The sequence below is a fragment of the Anguilla rostrata genome, chromosome 6, assembly GCF_018555375.3.
Source record: "Anguilla rostrata isolate EN2019 chromosome 6, ASM1855537v3, whole genome shotgun sequence".
Lineage (NCBI taxonomy): Eukaryota > Metazoa > Chordata > Actinopteri > Anguilliformes > Anguillidae > Anguilla > Anguilla rostrata.
The window spans coordinates 42,681,948-42,706,694 of record NC_057938.1 but is presented as its reverse complement, the minus strand read 5'-3'; the positions used below and the strand labels follow the sequence as shown (position 1 = coordinate 42,706,694).

General features: G+C 47.2%; 2 protein-coding genes across 6 annotated transcripts in view; one reads left to right on the top strand and one right to left on the bottom strand.

The window, feature by feature from the left end:
* Positions 1-14,203, top strand: part of LOC135257269 (palmitoyltransferase ZDHHC14-like) — a 31,876-nt gene extending 17,673 nt beyond the window's left edge. For 2 of the 3 annotated variants that reach the window (XM_064339837.1, XM_064339839.1), the window contains exons 3-9: positions 1,531-1,689; positions 2,631-2,768; positions 4,135-4,183; positions 5,365-5,467; positions 5,813-5,922; positions 9,163-9,265; positions 12,599-14,203. In XM_064339837.1, coding sequence (XP_064195907.1) covers positions 1,531-1,689; positions 2,631-2,768; positions 4,135-4,183; positions 5,365-5,467; positions 5,813-5,922; positions 9,163-9,265; positions 12,599-13,036 — 1,100 coding nt within the window. In that variant the 3' untranslated portion in view covers positions 13,037-14,203. The remainder of the gene's footprint in view (positions 1-1,530; positions 1,690-2,630; positions 2,769-4,134; positions 4,184-5,364; positions 5,468-5,812; positions 5,923-9,162; positions 9,266-12,598) is intronic. The other variant, XM_064339838.1, reaches the window with a different exon arrangement.
* Positions 14,204-15,950: 1,747 nt separating this feature from the next.
* lgals8a (galectin 8a) lies at positions 15,951-24,623 on the bottom strand. 3 transcript variants are annotated; one of them, XM_064339827.1, is made up of 10 exons: positions 24,152-24,334; positions 22,985-23,073; positions 22,510-22,720; positions 19,953-20,072; positions 19,378-19,431; positions 18,936-18,962; positions 18,674-18,762; positions 18,184-18,349; positions 17,717-17,862; positions 15,951-16,329 (listed from the first exon to the last, which is right to left on the bottom strand). In XM_064339827.1, coding segments are annotated over exons 1-10 (942 nt in total). In that variant the 5' UTR covers positions 24,191-24,334; the 3' UTR covers positions 15,951-16,328. The 3 variants fall into 3 exon arrangements, with proteins under 3 accessions (XP_064195897.1, XP_064195896.1, XP_064195898.1); XM_064339826.1 differs by having other exon boundaries at positions 15,951-17,862; positions 24,152-24,331; XM_064339828.1 differs by lacking the exon at positions 19,378-19,431 and having other exon boundaries at positions 15,951-17,862; positions 24,152-24,623.
* Between the last annotated feature and the right edge of the window lie 124 nt (positions 24,624-24,747).

Sequence of the window (24,747 nt, the reverse complement as noted above, 5' to 3'; positions counted from 1 at the left end):
CAGGCCGTTTGAAGCGGGCCTCCGTCGGGGGTAGGAGTATCGACCGCGTTCGCGGGGGGGCGGAAGGGACCCCGCGCGCTCGTTTTGAGCGTAATCTCCAGCCGTATTTCTCCACGCAAGCGCTTCCTCCTCCTCCTCCTCCTCCTCCAGGAGAGCAGGTGCCGAATAACCTACCCGCCCACGCGCACTTCCTCCGCCGAGAATCGCAAAAAAAAAAAAGCCCGGCTATTACGCACACCGCTCTTCAGCCCGCCACCGAGATGAGGTCACACGTTTAAAAAAAAAACACGAATTCACCGGATAATTCAAATTCTAAATACGATCTTTTTAGTCTTATGCAACGGCGCTTGTTGAGGTGCGCTTCGTATTCCCGTCGAAGCTGCAGTGTCACCTCGCTGGCCCGCTGACGTCTAGTCAGCCCACGCAAAACTGTCTGTCTGTGTTTTTTTTTGTCAGCGTTCCTTTGTGTTATTACAGAATGTTGTATTTTTGTGTGAAAGTGTTGTGCACAACAAAGGCGATGCCTGATCGATGTTTTTTTATTTCAAGAAGAACGGCACTATTCTCCGAATATGGGACGAGACTTGAATGTGAGCCGCCGTTTTTTCCTTTATTCAGAAAGCTAGAAAGCAGAGAGGGCGACATAGCTCAGGAGGTAAGACCAATTGTCTGGCAGTCGGAGGGTTGCCGGTTCAAACCCCGCCCTGGGCGTGTCGAAGTGTCCTTGAGCAAGACACCTAACCCCTAACCCCTAACTGCTCTGGCGAATGAGAGGCATCAATTGTAAAGCGCTTTGGATAAAAGCGCTATATAAATGCAGTCCATTTACCATTTACCAGAGAGGGTAACAGAAGGGATCAGTGCTCGGCGCTATGATGGAGATCGAACCCCAACCCAGCCTCCCTACAGAATGCGCCACACATTTCACCTAAGAATAAACGTGTCGAAATGCCCAAATGTAGAACTTGTCATTTTTTTGCAACAGTGTAATGCCAGTGTAGACGATCTGTCCCAGCCTAGCTTATTTCATTGCTCATTCAGCCAATCTTCACTCTTCCCGAGGCTGGTTCGAAATCTAATGGGGTTTCAAAAAACGTGAAATGGTCCGGAAAATCAAAAAGTCAGGGTGACCCTCTTCTTCCCCCGACGTCCTTCGCAGCGGCCATTTTAACGCACGGCCAGTTTGTTTAAAAAAACGCAGTTGTGCGAAACGAATGAATTTAAGCTGCACTCAGCTGCGGAGAGCTGGGCGAGAGAAGGGGATCTTTTATGGGAGAGAGAGACTAGAACTTTTTTCCACAAGTGGAAGCTCGTGTCAGCTTTTCATAGTAACGAGGCAGTGAGGAGATAGAAGCTCTTTCCAGTCTGGGCTGAATGACTGCTCATCTAGAACACTGAGTGGCTCCATATTCTATTTCCATTTGGATACATTGTATTCCCGGAACGAATGTTTAAAGTGCGGTTGTTCGAGCAGCGCACGTTTGAGGTGAACCTCGTTTGTCTCTCTCTCTCCCGGCGGCGTTCCCTCAGACGCGGATAACGCCCCCATCTCGGGGGGTTACCGCCCGCCCCCCCGGACCAAAGAGGTGGTCATCAACGGGCAGACGGTCAAGCTGAAGTACTGCTTCACCTGCAAGATCTTCAGGCCGCCGCGCGCTTCGCACTGCAGCCTGTGCGACAACTGTGTGGGTGAGTCTGTGTTTGACTGTGTGGGTGAGTCTGTGTTTGACTGTGTGGGTGAGGCTGTGTTTGACTGTGTGGGTGAGTCTGTGTTTGACTGTGTGGGTGAGTCTGTGTTTGACTGTGTGGGTGAGTCTGTGTTCGACTGTGTGCGTGAGTCTGTGTTTGACTGTGTGGGTGAGTCTGTGTTTGACTGTGTGGGTGAGTCTGTGTTTGACTGTGTGGGTGAGTCTGTGTTCGACTGTGTGGGTGAGTCTGTGTGGAGTAAGTCTGCATGTTTCATTGTGTGGGTGTGTCTGTGTGTGTGTTTCTGTGCCCTTGTGCGAACAGCTCAGGTTTATCTGGTGTGGGTTTATCTGTGTGGGTATGTCTGTGTGTGTGTGTGTGTGTGGGTGTGTGTGTTAATGGCTCAGGTCTATCTGGTGTGGGTTTATCTGTGTGGATATGTCTGTGTGTGTGTGTGTGTGTGTGTGTTAATGGCTCAGGTTTACCTGCTGTGGGTTTGACTGTGTGGGTAAGTCTGTGTGTGAATGGCGCAGGTTTATCTGGTGTGGGTTTGACTGTGTGGGTAAGTCTGTGTGTGAATGGCGCAGGTTTATCTGGTGTGGGTTTGACTGTGTGGGTAAGTCTGTGTGTGAATGGCGCAGGTTTATCTGGTGTGGGTTTGACTGTGTGGGTGGAAATGTAACAGCCTGCGCTGTATAATGTTCATTGTGGTGAATCACACTGGGATTCTCTTTAGGGTAACACAGCTGAGGCAGAGCTGGAGGAGTTTTCGTGTTGCTTCAGAAAAACTGAGCGGTTACATTACTAGTGCCCACTCCCACTCACTCCCTCTCCCCTCTCTCTCTCTCTCTCTCTCTGTCTGACTCTCTCTCTCTATCTCTCTCTTTCTCCCTCTCCTCTCTCTCTATCTCTCTCTTTCATTCTCTCTCTCTCTCTCTCTGCAGAGCGCTTTGACCACCACTGTCCCTGGGTAGGGAACTGCGTGGGGAAGAGGAACTACCGCTTCTTCTACCTCTTCATCCTCTCGCTGTCCTTCCTCACCATCTTCATCTTCACCTTCGTCATCACGCACGTCATCCTGAGTGAGTACCGCGAACCCGAGCGGCGGGGCTGGCCCGGCGACGCGCCGGAAAGTCGGCGAATCCGCCCACTTCCGCGCAAACGTCTTTTTATTTTTTATTTTTACGCAGTAAAAAAACCACTCTCTGCTGTGTGAGCACAGAAAACAAATGGAGCGGTGGAAACAAACGCTTCAATGACATTTCTTGGAAATGTCGAAACGCGCTGTCATTAAGATTGGCTCGATAGGCTTAATCTTTAGAATTTAGCTTTCATGGTTCCATTTAGAACTATTCCAAGTGCTTTTTTTCCCATGCCTGAGCTCGGAATTCATCCGACAAAGCACATTGAGATGCTAAAATAACGAATTGTGTACCCTGACTGGATGCAGCAAACTACTTCTCCTTCACAAATGCATTTCTGATAAATGTATTTCATGTATGTATTTGTACTTTATTTTCTGTTGTGAGGCCAACTTTAGCGTTGCCATGACGCGTAAATAACTGCATTCCGGATGAGGAATAAATACGCGGTTCCGCTTTGAGGACACGGCTGTTTTTAGGGCGAGACAAACCGCCTTCCTGGTATGAGGGAAGCCGTTTCCCTAACTAACCGGGCTGTCTCTGTGATGGAAGAGGTGGGGCTAGCCTTCTGTGCGTGCTGCCGCACAACGCTCCCCCCCCCCCCCCCTCGCCCGCCAGCAGTCCCCCCTACCCGAGTGCTAATGACCGCATTCCCCAAACCTGGGGGGGGGGGGGGGGGGCGGCCCGGGACGTACGAAGGCCTAACGAGCATCGCTGCACGGGGGGTGCGGACGAACGCTTATTAATCAGCGCTTGGAAACCGCCAGGCGTCCCCCCCGTTTCATGGATTCATTTTTTACGTTTGTCAGTAGGCCTCATTACCCTGGCACCCGGAAAGACCTACATCGCGCAATAAACGCACACGTGATGCGTCAGGCTATCTTGGCTTTTTTTTTTTTTGGTAAAGCGTTCGGTAATAGAAAAGATTACCGTTTTCCGGTTTTAGAGTCTCGTAAGTGCCCAGGCTCTTTGTGTTGAGTGCAGTTATACCGCGAGCCAGCAGACACTGAGCTCTGCTGCTGCTGCTGCTCTGTCAGAGTTAATACGCTCTCTGCTACGCTAGCTGACAGCTAGCCTGTACCGCACACCTGTCTACTCCAATACGTTCACCGCTCATCCCAGACGGCGTGTTCCAGAACTCCGGCAGGGCTCGGAACATTAAAGACGACGTTCTGCGTCCTGCCGTCTAACCCGGTGGCCGCTCGGCGTCTGATTGGTCGAAACGGTTAGGTGGCGGAGACGTGGGTATTGTGACATCGCGGCGTCCTCGCTAAAGCTCTCTCCTCTGCCTGTGCCGCTCCCGCAGGGTCTCGTCGGACGAGCTTCCTCAGCGCACTCAAAGACAGCCCCGCCAGATATCCTTTGTTGCGCACGCGGCATGTGCGCCCGACTGCGCCGCACGCGTGTGCCTGCGTGCGGGTGCGTGTGCGGACCGCTTCCTCTGATGTTTTGAAATCCCTGTGCTTTGACGTTGCGGCGTGGATACGGCGCATGACAGAAACCTGGCTTTTAAGGGACTGAACTTCTTCAGGCTCTGAAGATTGTCTTGCTGATGACACACCTGGAAAGCACTGACGGATGTAAAAAAAAAAAGACAATGCGCCTCCTAATTGGCCGCCGTCCGTGTGCCTGTTACTGTGAAGTGTACGGCAGGTTTTTTTCTTTTGATTTAGTTTTTTTTTTGTGTAAAATCCTTGCTTAAGTAGGAAGGACATTTCAGAACCACATGAGATGTACAGTAATGTCCTTGCCAGCGTGGTTTTAACACACAGCAGTGCAGTCTTCCCAGAGAAAGCAGACAGCACACTAATTAAGAATACAGACCTGCAGATATATAAAGGCATACAAAGCTGGAAATGCGCTTGTACATGTTCGCATATTGTAATTGTCTGTGTGTGTGTGTGTGTGGGTGTGTGTGTGTGTGTGTGTGTGTGTGTGTGTGTGTGTGTGTGTGTGTGCGCGCGTTTGTGTATTTGTGGGTATTTCAGTGTGTTTGTGTGTGTTTGCGTGTGTGTGTGTCTGTGTATCTGTAATTGTTTGTCTATGTGTGTGTGTCTATATGTGATTGTTTGTGTGTGTGTATTTTCGGTTGTTTGAGTGTGTGAGTGTGTCTGTGTATCTGTGGTTGTTTGTTCGTATGTGTATGTGTGTATTTGTGGTTGCTTGAGTGTGCATGTGTGTGTGCGTGCGTGCGTATGTATGTGGGCAGGCGCATACACACACACCAATTTGAGATTGGGATCGACATTCCCTCAGCTTGACCTGCAATTGCCAGGCAAGTGGGGAGAAAGCAGTAGAGGGAGGGGGGCAGCAGTCCTGAGAGGAAGACTGAGGAGAGGACAGCTGTCAGTAACTGTGCTTCCATCTGAGGGAGGTCACAAAACTGCTTGCACATCACATTAAAGCTGGTTTAATAAATCCTTACGTGTCCCTTTGAAAGCAGCAGTGGAAGCTATGCGAGCCTCTTAATTCTGCCTGGTCAAGGGGCGGCCATATTGATTTTCGCTGCAGTGTTCTCTTCCTTGACTGTCCGCACTGTGCTGGAGGTGGTGGTGTGCTTCTTCTCCGTCTGGTCAATAGTGGGTCTCTCTGGGTTCCACACCTACTTAATCAGCTCAAACCAGACGACAAATGAAGATGTAAGTACCTGCCTACGATTTCTTTTTTTTAAATAGTTTAAATCACAGCTGCCCAACCTTCTTCCTGGAGATCTGCCATCCTGTAGATTTTCACTCTGACTTTAATAAAGCACACTTTGTTCAACAGCAAGAGATGTCATTGAGCTGCTAATTAGTAGTGTCAGGTGCGTCAAATTAGGGTTGAAATGAAATTATCCAGGATGGTAGATCTCCAGGAACAGGGTTGGCCAGCCCTGGTTTAGTTTCTCAGATATCTCATTCTCACTGTATTGTAGTCTAGGGCATTCATAGCAGGCTGGAAAGTGAGTATTAATGCTGTTTGTACTGTGCGTGTCCTTCCCCCAGATTAAGGGAACGTGGTCGACAAAAAGAGGGAAGGACAACTACAACCCCTACAGCTACGGCAGCATCGTCACCAACTGCTGCTCCGCCCTGTGTGGGCCCGTCCCGCCCAGGTGAGTCCCGCAGGGTTTGTGTCCTCCCTCCATTCCCCCCCCTCCCTCCTTCCCCCACTCGATCACTCGCTCCCTCCTTCCCCACACATAATCGTTCACTCCCTTCCCCCTCTCTCTTCCTCCTCACACTTACTCACTCAGTCCCTTTCCCCCTCTCCCTCCCCACACTTGTTCCCTTTCTCTCGCTCTCTACACTTATTCCCTCACGCCCTTCCCCCCTCTCTTCCTCCCCACACTAATTTCCTCACTCCCTTCCCCCCTCCATCCGTCCCTCCCCCCCCTCATTCATTCACTATTTGTGCACGCGTCAGCGGAACCCCCCCCCCACGTCTTTCTTTCTGAGAATCCGTCACCGTTCCAGAAAGCTCGCTCGCTCGCTCGCGGTCGCCGGCGAAACGCTGACGAAGGCCGGCGGCTGGAGCCTTTGTGTTCTCTCGCCCGCGCGCGCAGTTAGAAAATAAGAAGCAGAAAACGCGTTTCGGAGGCGGTATATATTTAGCACGCAGACCCTGTCTCCAAACGTCTCCCACACCCGCGTTCCTGGGAGCTAGCACTGGATGTTCCACCTGTTTGTACAGTTTGTACTGTTTTCCAGGACCATTTGCTCCTGAAAACTGATGCATGCTAACTGGAAAAAACGTTACAGGAGAACATCTACTAATTCGGAAGCAGAAGTGCGCTCCTGTGCCCCGTGTTCTCCTTGGAAAGGAAACGTTAGCGTAGCGCCCCTGCGCAGCGTGTACGGGTTGAGCTCGTACGCGCTTTCCCCGCCCTCCTCTGTAGAGAGAGAAGCCGCCTGTGACATCACGCCAGCGAGCTCACCGTGGCAGAGGTCACCCCCGTCTGCGGTGCGCACGCGGGAAAAGCAGTGAATCACCGAGGAAACGCCTTCGGTCTCGAAAGGCCAGCGCAAAGCGAAAGGGGACAGGTGGCATCCGTCTGCTGAGTGGCCCTGGGACAGGCGGAGGATCAGGTGTTCTGCAGCTGGAGTCACTCAGTCAGGGGCTCTGTCACTGAAACACACACATGTGCACACCTATGCACGCACACACACGCACACACACATGCGCACACACACACCTATAAATGTGCCCGCATACTCACACATGCACACACACACAAACACGCACACACACATACATACATACATATAGTACATACACACGCACATACATTACATTACATTACATTACAGGCATTTAGCAGACGCTCTTATCCAGAGCGACGTACAACAAGTGCATAGGTTTCAAGATGTAGAGGCGCAAAAGAAACACTAGAGTGAAGTAAGGATCGTAGTGCCAGAAGTGACCACATCGATCAGGACTCCAACCCTGTAGAGTAAGCTTGTTCAGCAGCAAGAATCCTACCAAGTACAAAGTACAAACTAGCACTGGAATCACACCTAATCATACAAAAACAATCCTACCAGATACACTAACATAATCAAATTATCCTAGCTAGGTACAATGAGCTGAACTATAGGCTAGGGAGGGGTGGGGAGAGGTGCAGCCTGAAGAGATGAGTCTTCAGTCTGCGTTTGAAAGTGGTGAGATTCTCTGCTGTTCTGACCATCACGGGGAGGTCATTCCACCAGCGAGGGGCCAGGACAGACAGCAGACGGGAGCGGGAAGTGCAGACGCGAAGAGGGGAGGTGCCAAGCGTCCAGAGGTGGCAGAACGGAGAGGTCTGGCTGGTGTGTAGGGTCTGATGATCCTCTGAATGTACCCTGGTGCTGACCCCTTAGCTGCCTGGTATGCAAGCACCAAGGACTTAAATTTGATGCGAGCCATAACAGGCAGCCAGTGGAGGTCAGTGAGCAGGGGGGTGACATGGGAATGTCTGGGGAGGTTGTAGACCAGACGCGCTGCAGCATTCTGGATGAGCTGCAGGGGTCTGATGGCGGATGCTGGCAGACCAGCCAGTAGCGAGTTGCAGTAGTCCAAGCGGGACAGGACCATCGCTTGAACCAGGAGCTGGGTTGCGTAGGTGGTGAGGAAGGGGCGGATTCTCCGGATGTTGTACAGGAAGAACCTGCACGTTCGACTCACCGCCGTGATGTTCTGGGAGAGGGACAGTCTGTTGTCCATCACCACTCCAAGGTTTTTTGCGGTGGGTGATGATGACACCACAGTGTCCCCCAGGGAAATAGAAAAGTCAAGAAGGTTAGAGGATGGAGCAGGGATGAAGATCATCTCCGTCTTGCCTGGGTTCAGCTTAAGATGGTGGTTATCCATCCAGCTCTGGATGTCCCTCAGGCAGGCAGAGATTCGAGCAGAGACCTGAGTGTCAGAGGGCGGGAAGGAGAGAAAGAGTTGGGTGTCATCGGCATAACAATGATAGGACAACCCATGGGCAGAGATTACAGGACCAAGAGATTGGGTGTACAGGGAGAATAGGAGGGGACCAAGGACAGAGCCCTGGGGAACTCCTGTGGCAAGGGGGCGAGGTGCTGATACTGCACCAGCCCAGGCGACTTGGAAGGAGCGACCGGAGAGGTAGGACTCAATCCAGTCAAGTGCTGTGCCACAGATCCCCATAGCTGCCAGGGAGGACAGGAGGATGGGATGGTTGACGGTGTCAAAGGCGGCAGAAAGGTCTAGGAGGATCAGGACAGATGAATGGGAGGCTGCTTGTGCGGCGTGAAGCGACTCATTGACCGAGAGGAGTGCGGTCTCTGTCGAGTGGCCAGGTCTGAAGCCAGACTGGTAGGGGTCTAGGAGGTTGTTCAGGGAGAGAAAAGAGGAGAGTTGATTAGAAGCAGCTCGTTCAATTGTTTTGGATAGGAAAGGGAGAAGGGAGACAGGACGGTAGTTCTGGATGACAGAGGGGTCCAGAGTGGGCTTTTTCAGCAGTGGGGTGACGTGGGCCAACTTGAAAGAGGAGGGGAAACGTCCAGAAGACCATACACATACACACGTGCACACACAGAAACATACATACAGTACATACACACACGCACACACACGCACATACACGTGTATGCGTTCTCATACACGGAGGCACTCTCTTTCTCCCTCTCTGACTCTCTCTGACACACACAGACATCCAGATGAAAGCCTTTTTTTCCTTTTTCTCTTATGCTTTCCTCACTCCCTTCCCTTCCCTTCCCTTCCCGTTTATAGAAATAAAGCAAACATGATGTCATCGCCTCCTCGCTGATCTGCTCCCCGCTAGCTCCCTGTTATCTAACGGCCCGAGCTATGTCAGTGTTCATCCGTTTCTACGCTCTCCTCTCCGCAGCCTAATCGACAGGAGGGGCTTCGTCCAGCCCGACACGCCCCAGCCCGCCCCCCACACCAACGGGAGCACCGTGTATGGGACCACCCAGACGCAGAGCCACATGGTAAGGGCCCTCACCCAACCCACACTTCCTGAGCCAAGCGTAGATATAGAACGAGACTAGATTGTGGTGTATGTTCCCTAAATGGAAACGCAAATGGAACCCTCTTAAATAAAAGCCGGTCAAATATCTACGTTGTTAGGCAACACTGTGAGCTGCAATCAGACCTTAAATCTGACACGCTTTTGATAGTCCAAAGTTATCTGCAGAGATCTGAGAGGATTTAGTGTCTCTCAAATCAGCGACTTGTTTCAAGGCCTGTTTGTGACCTTATGTAAATGGGGGGGGGGGGGGGGCTTCTAAGCTTGTAGTATGCTGTCTGGAACACTCAGTTGTTAAAGTACTTAATACACATAACACCAGTCAAATGCAAGTTTTCTGACCATATCTTTAAGTTCACCCCTGTCCTACTGCCCTATAGCCAATCTGCCAGGCATTTCAATTTTCCATATCATGGTTTGTCCTGTGTAGAGACTCTGTGGGGTTCTTTGCCCAGCACTACCCTTTATCTACTTGGTCTTGCTAATCATCATGCTGATTGGGGGTGAGGTGGAGTTAGGACGGTACCGAAGCAGCCAATCAGCCACAGGTTCTGAGAAAGACCGTCAGAGAGCAGCCCCGCCCCCCTCGTTAGCACCAGCTGTGGCTCTCGATGTCATTTCCTCGCTCTTCTTCCTCTGTGGTGCCTGTCTCCTGTGCACTTTCCCCCCCGCCCCATGTCAGCTGCCTGTAACCAATTGCCAGAGCTGTTTCTGTGTCTGTAACCAATCAGCAGGGCTGTTCCTTTGCCTGTAACCAATCAGCGGGGCTGTTTCTTTGCATGTAGCCAACGGCGAGGCCTGTCTCTGTGCTTCAACCTTTGATGTCAAAATGACTAAATCAAAGTTGCGCCACCAGGCAGGTTGCCGAGTGCATAACTGAATGTGCATTACGATAACGATCCCCCAGAGGCGGTTCTGTCTGAGAGGAATTTCCAAATACGAAACACATGCTGGAGCAGTTTAAGACGTTTCGGGGAAGGCACACGCACGCTGAAGTAATTCACAACACTTCAGAGCACGCCTCCGGATCACGATCGCTGGAGTAAAGACAGGGACGCGTCTTTAAACTAGAAAACAGCGCCCTCCTCTGGCCGTGGCAAACCCACCCACTGGAGCAGAACCACGCTCGATGGAGACGGAACTGTGAAACGTCAGAACCCACCTAATGATGGAATCAACCGTGGGAGAGAAGAACAGTCAGTGTTGTCTGTTCCATTGCTAAGGGTGGGCGTTCGATGCCCACACATGGAGCGTAACTGCAACATTAAAGAATGTGTCCCCTGGGGTTCTACACTGTACTAATGACAGGGGTGTAATCACTCATTTTGTCATTAAATTAAAATGTCTCAAGTGTCACGAATACAAGCCCAGTCCTTCAATTTCCTTATTTTGAACGCGTTCGATTCTGCGGATAGTGAATGGTGAAATTGCCACCGGTTCCTTTTCTGATAGTATTGCCTTCATTCAGAAGCTCGAGTGATCCTCAAATCGCACCCTCCTGCTCTGATTGGCTCGGCTTTTAAGCAGTAGGCCACTCCAGACTGTTTTCCACAACCAGCTGGCTTAACAGTCCTGGTTGAAGTTCGAGGCCTGTTGGCTCATCAGCGATGTTTAGCTACGTGCTTACAGGCCTTTGGATTGCTGGACGACGTGTTTAGATGCTAAAGCTCTAACGCATTAGGTAATGGTTGCATAACGCGAGTCTAAACTACTGCAGTGCCCCTCCCAATCTGGCCACATGGAAAAGATGTTCCACACCAGAGGACTTCTGGGAAAAATACTTTAACCAATGAAGCGGAAATATTGGTTTAAATAAAAATAATAGCGTAAAGATTCTGGGAATTCAAATAATGAGGTCTGGCTTCAAATATGGGACTGTCATCACCCTCAGAACTTAAACATTTTGGGATTCAGGAACATAATAGCGGTAGCTCAAAGTACCAGCACTGTTTTCAGCAGCAAAGCCGCACTTGGGGAAAACATGAGAGGATCTCGGGTCTTTTTGATGCAGTGTGTAATGTGAGGTCGCGGCCATCTGCTTCAGTTCCGTCTCGAGCCTTCCCTGTTCCAGGGGTGAAAACAAGAAAGACAAAGCCTGTGCTTAGAGAAGTCGAGTTACGGTGAATGTTTAACGAACAGACTTGCTGTCGATTCGCCGTTTTCGTAGCTGATTCACTCCAGGTTCTGTTTACGCAATGATCCCACGGATACACAGGTGCTCGTTGTGCAATTATCCCGGAGACCAAACGTGTGAATCTTCTGTGAAGGTGCGCCGTGAAGGCCTCGCACTTCTTCCCTGACATGGGAGTTGTCACCTCCTACCCAAGGAAACAAAGATTTAACCGCAGCTCTTGAACATGACAGCCTGTCAGTCTCCGTTCCCATGGTAACAGCTGACAGGCTGGAGTGGCTAAAGTGGTTTGGGAGTAATTTCACTGCAAGCGGACTGATACCGGCGTAAATTAAACAAGCCATAGCAACGCTCCTCGCTGTTGTATTCATGTTTATTTATCCTTTATTGTAATAAAGTGCTCTGCCAAGATGTCAAGTTAGCTGCATGCTAAATTGAATTAGAGAGGAGTAATGAACACTAACCATGAGGGTAAATGAGGCACCTGGAGGTCGTGTATTAGTTTGCTGCTCCATCTAATGATGGACTGGTTGCTCGTGATGGGCTGTGGAATTAATTAAATCTTTGCGTCTTGAGAATCGATACATGATTTGAAAATCCACCACTGTGTGGAGATTTGTGCCTATTGGATTGGAACATAGTGGATGGTGGATCGTATTGGTTGGGTGGGGGGTTTGAGATTGGCCTGGGGGAGCGGGGGGATTTGTAACGCATGAGAACACGTGCATACGCCTCTTCCCTCCCCTGGTTTGGCTCACCCACAGATGCGCTGGCGTATTAGGGACAGAGCTCCAACTCCACAGTGCTCCACCCACACCCTTCTTCACTTTCACCACCGTACAAACTCCCAGAGGGTGTTCAAGTGTACTGACAGACACATTCAGGGATATTTGTTAGTCCCTGTAAATCCATTGTTAAAATTGCATTGCGTTTCTTGATGGTAGATTTTGTTACCTGCATTTTGAATGGGGGGGAGGGGCGGGCTTGCATGATGTCACTAACAACTTTCTTCTTTTCTCTTCCTCCACCTCCACATACCCCTTCTCTTCATATTAACCCATGCCCCCCCCCCCACACTTTGTATATTCCTCTACTCCCCCCCCCCTTCTCTAACCATGATGGATGGCGTCCCTCCTCGCGTTCCCTCTGCCCCCTCTGCCTCAGTGTGATCAGGACCAGTGCATTCAGAGCACCAAATTCGTTTTGCAGGCCGCAGCCACGCCCCTGCTCCACAGCGAGCCCGTCTCCGCCGGCGGGGAGCCCCCCCTGCCCGGCAGGACGTCCCTGGGGGGCCACTGCGCTGCCCTGGCCCCCGGCCACCCCTCCCTGCCCACCTCCACCACCAGCCTGTGCTGGGAAGGGGACCATCACCACCAGCACCACCCTCACCCCCACCCCCACCCCCACCACCACCACCACCATCCCCACCCTCACCCTCACCCACACCCACACCCCCACCACCACATGCGGACCCCCGAGGAGGCGCCCTCGCCCCCTGGCGTGCTGCCCTGCGGCCAGGCCCCGCAGCTGTACGACCCGGCCAGCATGGACTCGCTGCACGAGGACTCGGTCCGGGGCCTGGTCAAGCTCAGCTCCGTCTGAGAGGACCCGCATACGCTGGGCCCCGCCGAGCTGCTCGTCAGGACAGACTGCTCTTCCGCGAAATGTTAATACGTCCATACGAACAGCACATAACCGACTCGTACTTTTACTTTGTAGAATTTTTTTTTTGTATTTTTTTGTAACTCTTTCCCAAGACTTGCCTCCAGAGATATGCTGTCGGTTGGCAATATTTTTAAGGTCTTGGGAATATCTCTTGGGAAATGATGAAGGCAAACGCACGCCCATGATGCATCTCTGCGGGGTTTGAGAAACACTGCCCTGCGTTATCCGTCCTTGTGCCAATCAACCATACACCCCCTCCCCCACACCCAATTCTGTAAGGGCTGAATACCAAAATCAGCAGGAAAACTCAGGGAAGCCCTGAGAGTCTTTACCCCCTTCCCCACCCTCCCCTCATATCCCAGTGCCATTCAGCCCTCTCTTCACAAAAACCTGCTAGATCTTCAACTTCAGCTGCCCTGCCTCCGAATCGCTGATACCTCCTGGGCGTGGCACCCCAGAAAGCTGGAGCCGGGGCCGGCTCCGGCTCAACTGTCCGTCACGGAACCTGAACCGCCCACTCCCCCCCCCGCCCACCAGCTCTCTGTCCCGCCCCCCGGCCCCCGTGCTGACGTTTGTCGGCGATGGATCGGCGATGCGTTGGCGAAGCCGTCACACTTGCCCACTCGGAACAGGAAGCCTTTTTATGCATTTCCCATTCCTGTACGAGCCATTACGTGCGCGCTGAAAACCGGGAGGGAGGAAGGGAAAAAAAAGCCAGAAATGGTCGGCTTTGAAGTACTGGATGTTTCTAGGCAACCAGAAGGCAGCGTGACAGAGAAATGCTCAACATGTTTAGAAACCGATTTTTTTTTCTCTCTCTCTCCCCCCAACGCGTCACAAGCCTGCCTGTGCCGTTTTATTTTAAAAAAATGGAAAAACCGCCTCGTTGATCACCGACGGACTGCCTTTTCTATTTCTAAAACTCTTCATGCTGTGGGGAACGTGGTTGGCACGTACTTCACTGTATCGTGTTGCCTGTCGTTTGTACAGTAATGCTCATATCCAAAATTGTGGTGTGCCATACAAAGAACTTTTTTTTTATTTCCTTCCAAATGCAATATTTCCTGTGAATATGAATGAATAAAATTACGACTTTTATGAAAAGATTTTTGATTTCTCTCCAGGACGTTTGCTTCATAAAATGCATTACAGCATTGCCTGGACTTCTGTCACTATTGCCTGAAGAGTGGAACTAAAGATTTCTGGATTAAATGACAACACCACACACGGTAATGGATACGGGAATGTGCTGGAAGCTTAGTTCGTGCTCAAAAGAATATGTTCCCTGTGTGCCAGAAATGCTTCCATTTTCGCAAATAAATCTGACAATGTAAGCCTGAGGGAAAATACACTGGTTTTCTTATCTTGTTAAAAAAACAAAAAACACTGAAGATAGCTATCTGCTCTGTTATAATGTACATCAAATCAAAACCTTTTGCTTTTCCAGTCATGCTTCTTTTCTCTGTGGCAAATGCTGAGAAATGCTCCTGGTTCAAGACTGCAAGCCTTCCCCCAGTGCTATTTATAAGTCCATTTCTATCCATGATGTCTAGCACCCTCTAGTGTGCACTAGTGAGAAGCTGTTGGATTTCGGTCACATGACCTTGATAGGAAGCTGGTGGGGACAACAGCAACACTCTGCTAATATCACTTTACTGCAAATGGCAAAAACACTCAGGCCAGGTTTGATCCGTTCCAAACGGGTTCAATGTTTTGGATTAACCCAGTAAACTACTCAGTGGAATGGAGATAAGAGAATAAAATCATATTATATGGGAGAAATGATGCTGGAAAATTGCTTGCCTTAATCTTCATATATATATAATGGTCTGTTTCAGAAAATTTCATAGACCTTGATATGTCCTTGCTTGTGTCTGAATGGAAGATAAAATAATGTGGAGTGTGTATGTGTGTGTGTGTGTGTGTGTGAGAGAGAGAGAGAAATATGCAGCATATACACAGGGTTTCAGGCTGGTGTAATGCACCACAAGGAGGCAGTATATGCAATGTTTTGCATCTAACATTTCCTCAGTATTAACCTATTTTCACAGCCACTGTTCCTCATACTGATTATAGCCTGCCTCAGAAACCTCTGTTCCAAGTTTTACGATAAGTACCCAAACGCAGACACTCATTTTCCATTTAATTAATCACCGCTACATCAAAACACTGTACCTCCACTAGTGTGAAGTAAAATATGCAAAAGTACACCTGAACTCGGCTCTGCTAACTGAAATGATGCTGCTACCGCTACATTTTTTGTTTTAACGTTTTGGAAAAGGCTCACTTTCTCAACCTGGAGGGATGGAGAGTAAAAATATCACTGAACCATATGTACATACAATTTTAGAAAAACTAGTAGCAACTGGTAGTCCAGACTGGATAGGAATATTCTGCAATCAGGTGGAACCACTGCTGGTTGAGATGGAGAGATACTCTTTCGCTGTTCTGAATGGCATCTGTGGCAGAGCTATGGACTCAATATCAGTGACGATGCTCTCGGGTACCATCCAATTCTGCCTCAGGAATTATGGGTCCCATCACCTTCAATCCTTCTTCAGCCTTTCTGCTTCCTGTCAGCAAGGAAGGATCTTACACAGAATGACAAACCACTGCATTCTTCTCTCATGTCTCAATTATTCAACTATCTCATAACTTTCCACCCACCAAGTGCCTACCCAAGGCCAAGAGGTCACAGTGACAATAAATATAAACTTTGATATAATCTCAACAAACCAAACCTCATGCTTAAACTCACTGTTAAACCAAGAGTAACACATAAGCGATTAAACCCAAAGAAATACCATCTTTAAAAGCATAGCTATCACCACCCAAAAAAAAGGCATGTAACTGTTTTCTTTTCTTTTTTTGTTTATTGGGGTAACCAAAGAGACATGTACAGAAATGCTGCATGTTTGAGTTTAATGAGTTTTAAAAGTCCTGTTTAACGTGTAGTGAAGCCTGTTAGAGAATATTGCTGTATTACATAGTGTCGAGACAAGGTCGTCAGATGCCGACAAAGGTGAGACAAAAACACAAAAGGAGTTCACTGCGGCAGCTTAAGAGCGAGGTGAAGGAAGGGAAAGCTAAGTAAGTCGAACCGAGCTGCCCGATAGGGCGGGTGTGTCCAATGAGGAAATGCAGAGTAGAAACTTGCATAGACGTAGCCGAGCTTTCCCCAGCCGTTGATCACAGGCTTCCCAGGTTAGTCAGTCTCTGTCCGTATGGCTCTGGAGAGAAACGGGCATCTCCATTACACGAGAAATAAAGCCGCTATGGGTGGCCAATGGGACGTTTTTCTCTACCTCCCTTAGTTCAGTTTGATGAAGAAAAATACTCTTTTAAATTTAATAAATAGCATTTTCAAATCGAATGAACACCTTCGTCGTTCTTCGGTCACTCTTAATGGCCGAAGCTTAGCACGGGCTACTGGGGTGGGGCGTCTTCTGCAAGGGTTCGACATCTGGAGCTGATCTATCGGAAAGATCTCCGATGTGGAACCCATATCGCTTCTTCATGTTGCTGCTCCATATACTTCAGCAATCCCTCTCTTGTATATATTCACAGAAGTCTGTTTATGCATAAAAGCTGTGCTTTTTTTTGTTTGCCAAATATCTTACAAAAAACTGAGCTGAGCTCCACGTTAAGGAGGGTGAGAAACTGTAGGGAGGGTGCCTGTAACTATACCCGTCGTTAATACTTAATGGCTCGATGACAGTAGAAACTTATGAGGTCAAATGTTACAAACATGCAAGGAGGCAAATTCGAATGAGCGTCACCTGGACAAGTTCATTCAAATGGGCCTCCTACCACAGTCAAACCTACAAAAAAAAACTATGCAGTTCTATCTCTATGTCTATGTACAAAGACATACCAGTAAATGCGTATACATCTGCTGTATTTCAGCTGCCCTATTTATGTTAGCCAATCACCATTTAGAATATGTTATAGGCAATGTGCCTGTTCCTGTTATGGAGGACTGAACTGGGTGAGCCACATGGGGAGCTCATAGTTTGCCTGTTACATTCAGACAGTCTCCTGCTTCAAAAACATTTTTTTTAAGTTAAGAGAAGTGGTTGTGAAAATGTATGAATAGACACATAAAGGGTTAAATTGACAGAAAAACTGCACATCCCACACACGCCCTCGACCTAAGTCAATGCAAACAGATATATTTTTTTTGTCATTTTCTGCCTTTCAATACAATGTACTACAGCTCCAAATTAGCCAAATGGCTGACTGACCTGGTTAATAGTTACTGGGAGGTAAATATGACATTCAATTTACAGCATGCTACCAGCAGGTATGTACCCTCCCAGTGTTTTCAGTCACTGAAGCTAACAATGCTAGCCTCTGATATGTGCAGGTTAATGAAGGCAGCAAATTTGCTCTTCTTTTCACTCTTCTTCAGATGCATAATGCATTTTACATAAAGGCAAAAAATAATAATAATTCACGTCGATTTGGGGTGAAATACTACTCTACAGTGTGGAGATGTGTGTGTGTGTGTGTGGGGGGGGGGGGGGGGGGGGACACGGAGGGTGAAGCCTGTGCTTGTTTAAGGGACTTTTTTCAGACAGGTTGGGGCGGGGTGGGGCGCGAGAGAAGGTGGATCACCACAGCTTAACGTCCAGGAGCTGCAGGTCACCCAGGATCTCCAGCTGGTTGACCCGGGTCAGGTCCTGCACCCGATGCTTGTAGTCCAGCAGGTGGACCCCGTTCACGGCCACCTTGAACTTCTGCGCCTCGCAGTGAACGATCATCTGCGAGGACGGGGAACAGGGGAGAGGAAAGGAGGGAGGGAGGGAGAGAGCGAGAGAGACCCGTAAGAACCTTTAGATTGAAGGACAAAACCGCATATTCCAAATATTCCAATGGTTAAGGACATGATTACAAACAATTTTATAGACCATTTTTCATTTGGGTTGGAAAAATAAGTCAAATCAGCCCATGAAATTGAAAAGACATCTTGCATAAAGTGCACAGAGATATGAGAGCGATGATGGGCCAGTGGCTCCACCCCCTCAGCAAAAGGAGCGGCGGGGGGGGAGAGGGCTCAAAGCGGGGGCCGCCGCCTGCCGTACCTCGAAGTACTCCCCCGGGGAGAAGGGGAAGCTGGGCAGCGCCACCTCCTCTGGCCCCCAGCGCTCGCCCAGGAAGGAGTTCCGGACGAAGACGCCGGCCTTGATGCGGGGGTTGAGGTGCAGGGCGATGTCTTCCGAGTCGCCCACCCGAAGGTTCACGGCGAAGCTGGGGGGGGCACGCGCAAAAAGCAAGGAGGGTTACGGAGGAGACGCGGTCGGCTTTACCCCGCGACCCGACGTCTGGAGCGGGAGCAGCCTTACCGGAGCGCGCAAGCACACCGCTCTACACTCGTGATTAGCATCGGCGAACTCGCCATGCAGATTTGTTCGTCAGACACCCGAATGGATGCCATTCAGAGCAGAATTGAACAGAAAAACTCGATAACATTTCACTGATGAAGTGCTCTTCAAAAGTGACACAGCCCCACGCAATTCGACCGTTTGCCAAAACGAGGTTACTTAAAAAAAAAAAACTGAGGTCTTGTCTCACCTGTGAGGGTACACGCCAACCTTCCCCTTGACTGTTAAGGTGTTTCCTGGGCTGATCCCAGTCTCCAATCTGCCCTTGTAGGGTACGCTCTACAATACAGGCACACCAGTTAACCTGACAGAACTACACAACACACGTAATTATTCTGGAATTCTGTTTAGCTTCAATTCTATTTATGTTCTGAAACACCTGTTATTGTCAATCTACAATTCTGGAAGTATTACGGTAACACAGATCAGTAATTAACGGGCAATCAACTCACCAAGTCACCCGACTCTGAAAACAGAGCCTGAAAATGGGGAAAAAAACAGATGTTTTATGTTTTTACAATGCTTTTTTATAACCAAGGTGGGAAAAAAACGTGCTTTTACCGCCAGTGGAATAAACAGCAATGTTAGCACATGAGAGCATCAGTATATCAGGGTATGTGAAGTATATAATGTTTCGTACACTTACTACATTTAAATTAAACTATACTTAGCCCGTGTGACATCTACGTGAAACTGCAGCACAATTGAAAGAGTGTGACAACATCAGAGATACTACGATCTTGATTTCTTCCTCATTAGGTTGAAGGAAAAAATCACTGGGGTAACAGAACATATAAGGCACTTAAGCGTATGGTAAAAGTATCAATATTTTCAGTGTATATGCATGTATGTGTGTGGCATCCTATTTGACATTAGTGAGGCTTATATCCTTACATTGGCTTTTGTGACTTTGCTCATCACAATAGATGGGGTAGGTGGGGCTGAGCTCTGCAAATGGAAATAAAACACTCCACACTATGACCAACAGCAAAACTACACACACATGAACTACACACACCTTACACCACCATGCATCGGGGAAATGCAGTACATACGTGTGAATATATGTCATATGAAAAATATTCTTCACAATAGACAGCTTTTTAATTTGTGCAGAGTATACATCTAATATGGTACATACTCTGACTTCCATCAGTTGTTTTTACATTACGTTACTCAATCTGGGATACATTCATAAGACAAAGTGCCACAGAATGTATCACAAAGGGGCTGATGGGAAGTGGAGTTCTTGGACCCCACATTACATTCACTGTGAAATGGTTCTGTATTACTGCAACGTTTTAATACAGCCCAGGTGTTCCATGTATTCACGGTCACTAACTCAAAGGTGAAGCCCCGCCGGGACTAGAAATTAAGTGTCTTGTAATGAGCAATGTAGCGAGTCTCACAATGGGCACAATGACGAAGAGTAAAATAAAACACTGCAGAGTCCCTGAATGATTACATACCACATTGGGGATGAAGCCGATGGCCTGGATTGTGACCTTTCCAGATATCAGCAGTGTGTCCACCTTTCCGAGATCCATTCTGTGTCTGTACTCCAGAACGTGAGAGCCATTCACTGCCACCTAGTGGAAGGAAAGGTTAATGACACTCAAAACCTCAGAATGAAACAGAAAGCAGCGCTTAGAAATTGACACTGTTTGAAATTTTTAGACTGATCAAGTAATATTAACCTATGAAATGTAGTTAATGAGTCAATGATTAACGTACTGTTTGCCATGAAGGATTTACTGCTTTGAGGCCATAATTGTTGAAGCCAGGAAATTAGCAATTGGTAATGAGTCTCAAAAGTATATACACTTGGGGCATATCACTCTTTTTCCACGAAACACCACACCATTTGTTTACAATAACAACAAGAAATAATATTTATTTGTTGAAGCACTTTTCAGCGAACTCAAAGAAAAATGGCACCACGCCATTCAAAATGGTATTTTATTGAGCACATAAAGTAGCAGCAAAGTTTAGGCCTTTCAACCTTCTCAAGGTTTTCTCAATAAAATATTATTTTTAAATAGGGTTGTGCCCTTTTTCTTTTATTTACGCTATGCTGAGAGTAAGGGAATCATCTCTTTAGGGCAGCACCTATAATTGAGTGGTGTGCAACAAGGGTCGACACATTTGAGCACATTTCAGGCCACAGATACAATAAGCTTTGGAATATCATAATATTATTTCAGTATATAGAGATGGCTGAATGAACTGTAGCAATCATTTGCAATAAGCCTTTGTAATAATACTGAAACACATTAATTGTTATTTACTCTTTCAATATTAATGAGAAAGACATAAAAAATGTATCCTCACAGATGGCAGGCTGACAGGGAGACACCAGCACTGAATGTTTTAATCACACAAATCCAGTGGAAGTCAATAATAATCTTCATTATCCCCAAAGCATACAGCAATACAACTGTTTACCTTTCCAAAAATTAATAATTATCTGAAAACCATATTTAGTCATATTTAGCCTATACATACTAGAAATAGTTGCATGACCAGGTGGTCATTTTAAACTGCAATATCATGTAAGACCTTTTAAGTACCACGTTATTTGCATGTCAATCAGTAAAAGTGTTTTAACTGGTGCTACTGTGTTTAATGCAATTGAAAGAAGCAGCCAGAAAATTTTCAGGTGTAACCTTTCAGGCACTGTGTGATAGCATCTACATTCGCACCAGGTTCTGCATAATCAAAAGTTTGAAATCTGTTATAGCACTTCAATTCAGAACACAAACAGCCTTTCCCAAAATAGTTGCAAACCAACTGCATGAACGAAAAACCAGCAGCCATACTCTACTTCCAATAGCACAACGAGTGCTTCTAGTACTACTTTAACAGTAGAGAGGAACCTTGGCAGGCTTAATTATTAGACATCATAAACTAAAGTAAGAAAAACAAGAACAAGCAAAGTCTAAACCAGTTTACAAAGCATAATAAACAGACAAGAGTCCCCTTTTGAGGATACACAACTAGCATTGTTGTTTTTGGAGGATAAAAATAGCCTTGCCACTTCAAGCAGTTCAGCTTCATTACAACAAATCACAAAACTCCAGAAGTGCAACCACACCCTATTGTAAACACACTCTCAGATGACCTTTTGTTTCACTAATCAGTGTGGCTTTGAAACAGCAGTATATACACTCAGGAATATTAAGTTGCTTGGTAACCCACTAACCAACACGTTGACCGCTCTCAGAGAAATGAAAGAGGTCCTTCACAGCCCTTAGGAAACAACCCTTATGAGAAAGCCAAGAGGGAAGTCGTAACAGAAGCATATCACCACGCTTTGCTTTAAGAGTAGCCTTTCTCCTTCTCTGGCTCAAGGCCAAGGGCTTTGCCCAAAGGAAGTCACTCAGATGCCAAAGAGAGAAACAAGAGCCTCTATTTACATTTAGTGGGAAATGTAATATGTCTCACAGCAGACCTTTCACATTCCCAGTCGGTGCTCATTTATTTTGAGGACACTGCCGTCCAAGGAGACCTTGGATAGCTTGCATAGCTTAAGATTTGTGCATTACCCATTTACATGGCTGGATATATAGGCAAAATAATGGATCAAATGAGCACTTTACCAAAGCTAAGGGTATTCCCACAATCCTGCTTGAGATTCAAACCTGCAGCTTTTCCTGTCTCAAGTTCAGTTATCAAAATGTCTCCTCCGCCCCCACCCCCATTGATAGCCAAGGCAACTTGAAAAGGAAATTTTGTATCAAACTCCTCAAGTGGGCTAACCCCTTTATACATATAAAACTTAATCTGAAAATTCAATGTCAGGGCTTCCCAACCCTGTTCCTGGAGAACTATCATCCTGTAGGTTTTTCACTCCAACCCTAACAAAGCACACCTCATTCAACGGCTAGAGAGTTCTTTGAGCAGCTAATTTGTAGAATCAGGTGTGCCAAATACGGGTTGTAATGAAAACCTATAGGACGGTAGCTCTCCAGGAACAGGGCTGGGCCGCCCCGCTCTATGTGTACTTAAGCTTGGGAGTGCTCTCACCTTGAATAAGTCTTTCTGTACCAGCATGATTATTTCAAAGGCTGCCCCTTGTCTGAAAGGCATCTGGTAATGAATCTCCTCCTTGCCCCAGTGCTCCTTCTGCAACGTGTTGCACACGATGCAGGGCGACCTCTTGAAGCGAGGGTTGAAGTGGAAAGCCACGTCTGCCCGTGGTTTGGTGCTGCTTCCGCATGTCAGATCCACCTGGAACCTGGACATAATGCAAGCTACACATCTGAACCAGAAGCTTGCTTTTCCTACATTTTCCAATCACCTATAGCCCATTCAAAAGCTTAAATTTCTTTAAAATAAGTTTCACTTATTAATTACAATAAAAATTTAATTCATTTTGATTTTGTCTTTTTTCCTTAATATTTTTACTGAAATAAGTTTTCCCGCTGTCCTACACATAATTATTTGAGAAGAAGGTTGAATAAATTTAATAAAGGAAGTTATTTGACTTGCAAATGTTTACCTGTCTGAATCACTGGGAACTGCACCCTGAATTAGAACCATCTCGCCCGGCTGCAACCCACCCAGAATCGTTCCTGCGAAAGGAATCGTCTACAGACAGAAGTAATCGCGTCAATGCATTAAAAAAGTCGTTTTCATTTACGGTAAAAACGTTACTGAATAAATCCACCATTGACATTGGTAGCTGTAAACACCAGTTACGCAAGCTAGCTACATGGTGTACATGGTGTTTCTATACATGATCATAGCGCCATATAGTGCTGTACCATTGCATGTCATGGGGATCAGATCCCAAACACATTGCTAAAGTAGGCACACCCCAAGTCACCGAAGGGAGAAGCCTGCGACTCGAGGAAGCTTTCTCATGGCATGTCATGTGGCAAGTAGCACTTTCGCAGTCAAGCGCTTGTCCTTAGCTTCGCCAGATAGTATCTTCGGCGTACATACAAATTGTACGTATTTTATTTCAATTTACATATGAAGTGTTCGTACTAGGAAGCATTCGAATACTCTGCTAGCTAGCTAATGATAGCTAGCTACAACGCTGCCAATATTAAATTTGGCGAGCACAATCCAGCTAATTTTAGACATGGCATTACCAGCTAGAATGGCAAGACTAGTTCATGAAATTTCAAAGACAAGGCCAGGCCACAATGCATTCACGTTTTCTTATCTCTGATTACATACTATTTTGTACTGTTAGATCTATTAAGAAATACAATGTACTCCTACTATGTAGACAGAAAACGGAATTATTCACCACTGAAATATGTGAACGTAGCCGTTAACCTCTCGTATTGATGAAAAAGTTGTAATAAAATACAGACCACACGTATCTCATTCACTAATTCCAACTGTAGTGTCAGTTTCATAACAGTAACTGGATAGGCCGATACGTTAGATAAATGGGTTAGATATCTTGTCAAAATACTGGTCCTATTTCAATTACAGGTAACTTTGCAAACGTTTTGTTCACCCGACGTCAAGCCAATCTCATACACTTCATAATTTAAGCATTCTGGTAAAGTACCCGGGAAAGGAAAATAATTTGGAACGTAATGTTAACGTCATGTATCGTTGCTGATGCAGTGGCTAGCGTCGTTAGCCATTAGGCCATCCCGCAGACATCACGAACTAACGTTACATATTTATCATGATACTTTCTTACCGGATTTGAAACAGTCTGTTTCGGGTTGGCAATGGACATTTTTCCTTCTTCAGTTTGCAAAGTACAGCAGGTCAGTCAGATTTGCCCACTTCAGTGTCCCGTGTTTTTCATTAGATGCCTCAATTCAGCATTTTCGCTTCGTAAACTTCCTTGTTTGACGTAAGGGGAGGAGCTGAAAGATTTCCAGCCAATGGTACATCAAGATCCTGGCTCTGCAATGAACATGCCTAAATCTGACCCCGGATCACAATATTTCATAGAAAAGCGTTAGGGGTGGAATTGGCGTTGTTGGCTTTTGCGCGCTCCAACGCATTTTAGTTAAGTTTAACAAAAGCTTTTAATATTTATGCTAACATTTTACCACTACTGATGAAGTATACATCTTAAACTTCATATGTCGGTCTTTGAATTAAGTAGTCTTTTAATTTTGTGTATTCTAAAGCCATTTGCTTAAAAGTTTTCCAAATAGTCTACAAACACATCTTCAGGACTAAAGATAATCAGTCTTCCGTTTAGCAAATAAGATTTCATAATTTAAAGCAGCAAATTTTAAGTGACCTTCCTTCCGTTACTGTTCATAATCATGATCTACGGTT

Coding starts and splice junctions, on each gene's coding strand:
- lgals8a (XM_064339826.1), bottom strand. CDS start 24,190: ATGTCCATTGCCAACCCGAAACAGACTGTTTCAAATCCG. Junction 20,073..22,509: donor TACAGAAAGACTTATTCAAG/GTGAGAGCACTC, acceptor TCCTTCCACTAG/GTGGCAGTGAATGGCTCTCA. Junction 18,963..19,377: donor GCAAAGTCACAAAAGCCAAT/GTAAGGATATAA, acceptor CCCCATTTTCAG/GCTCTGTTTTCAGAGTCGGG.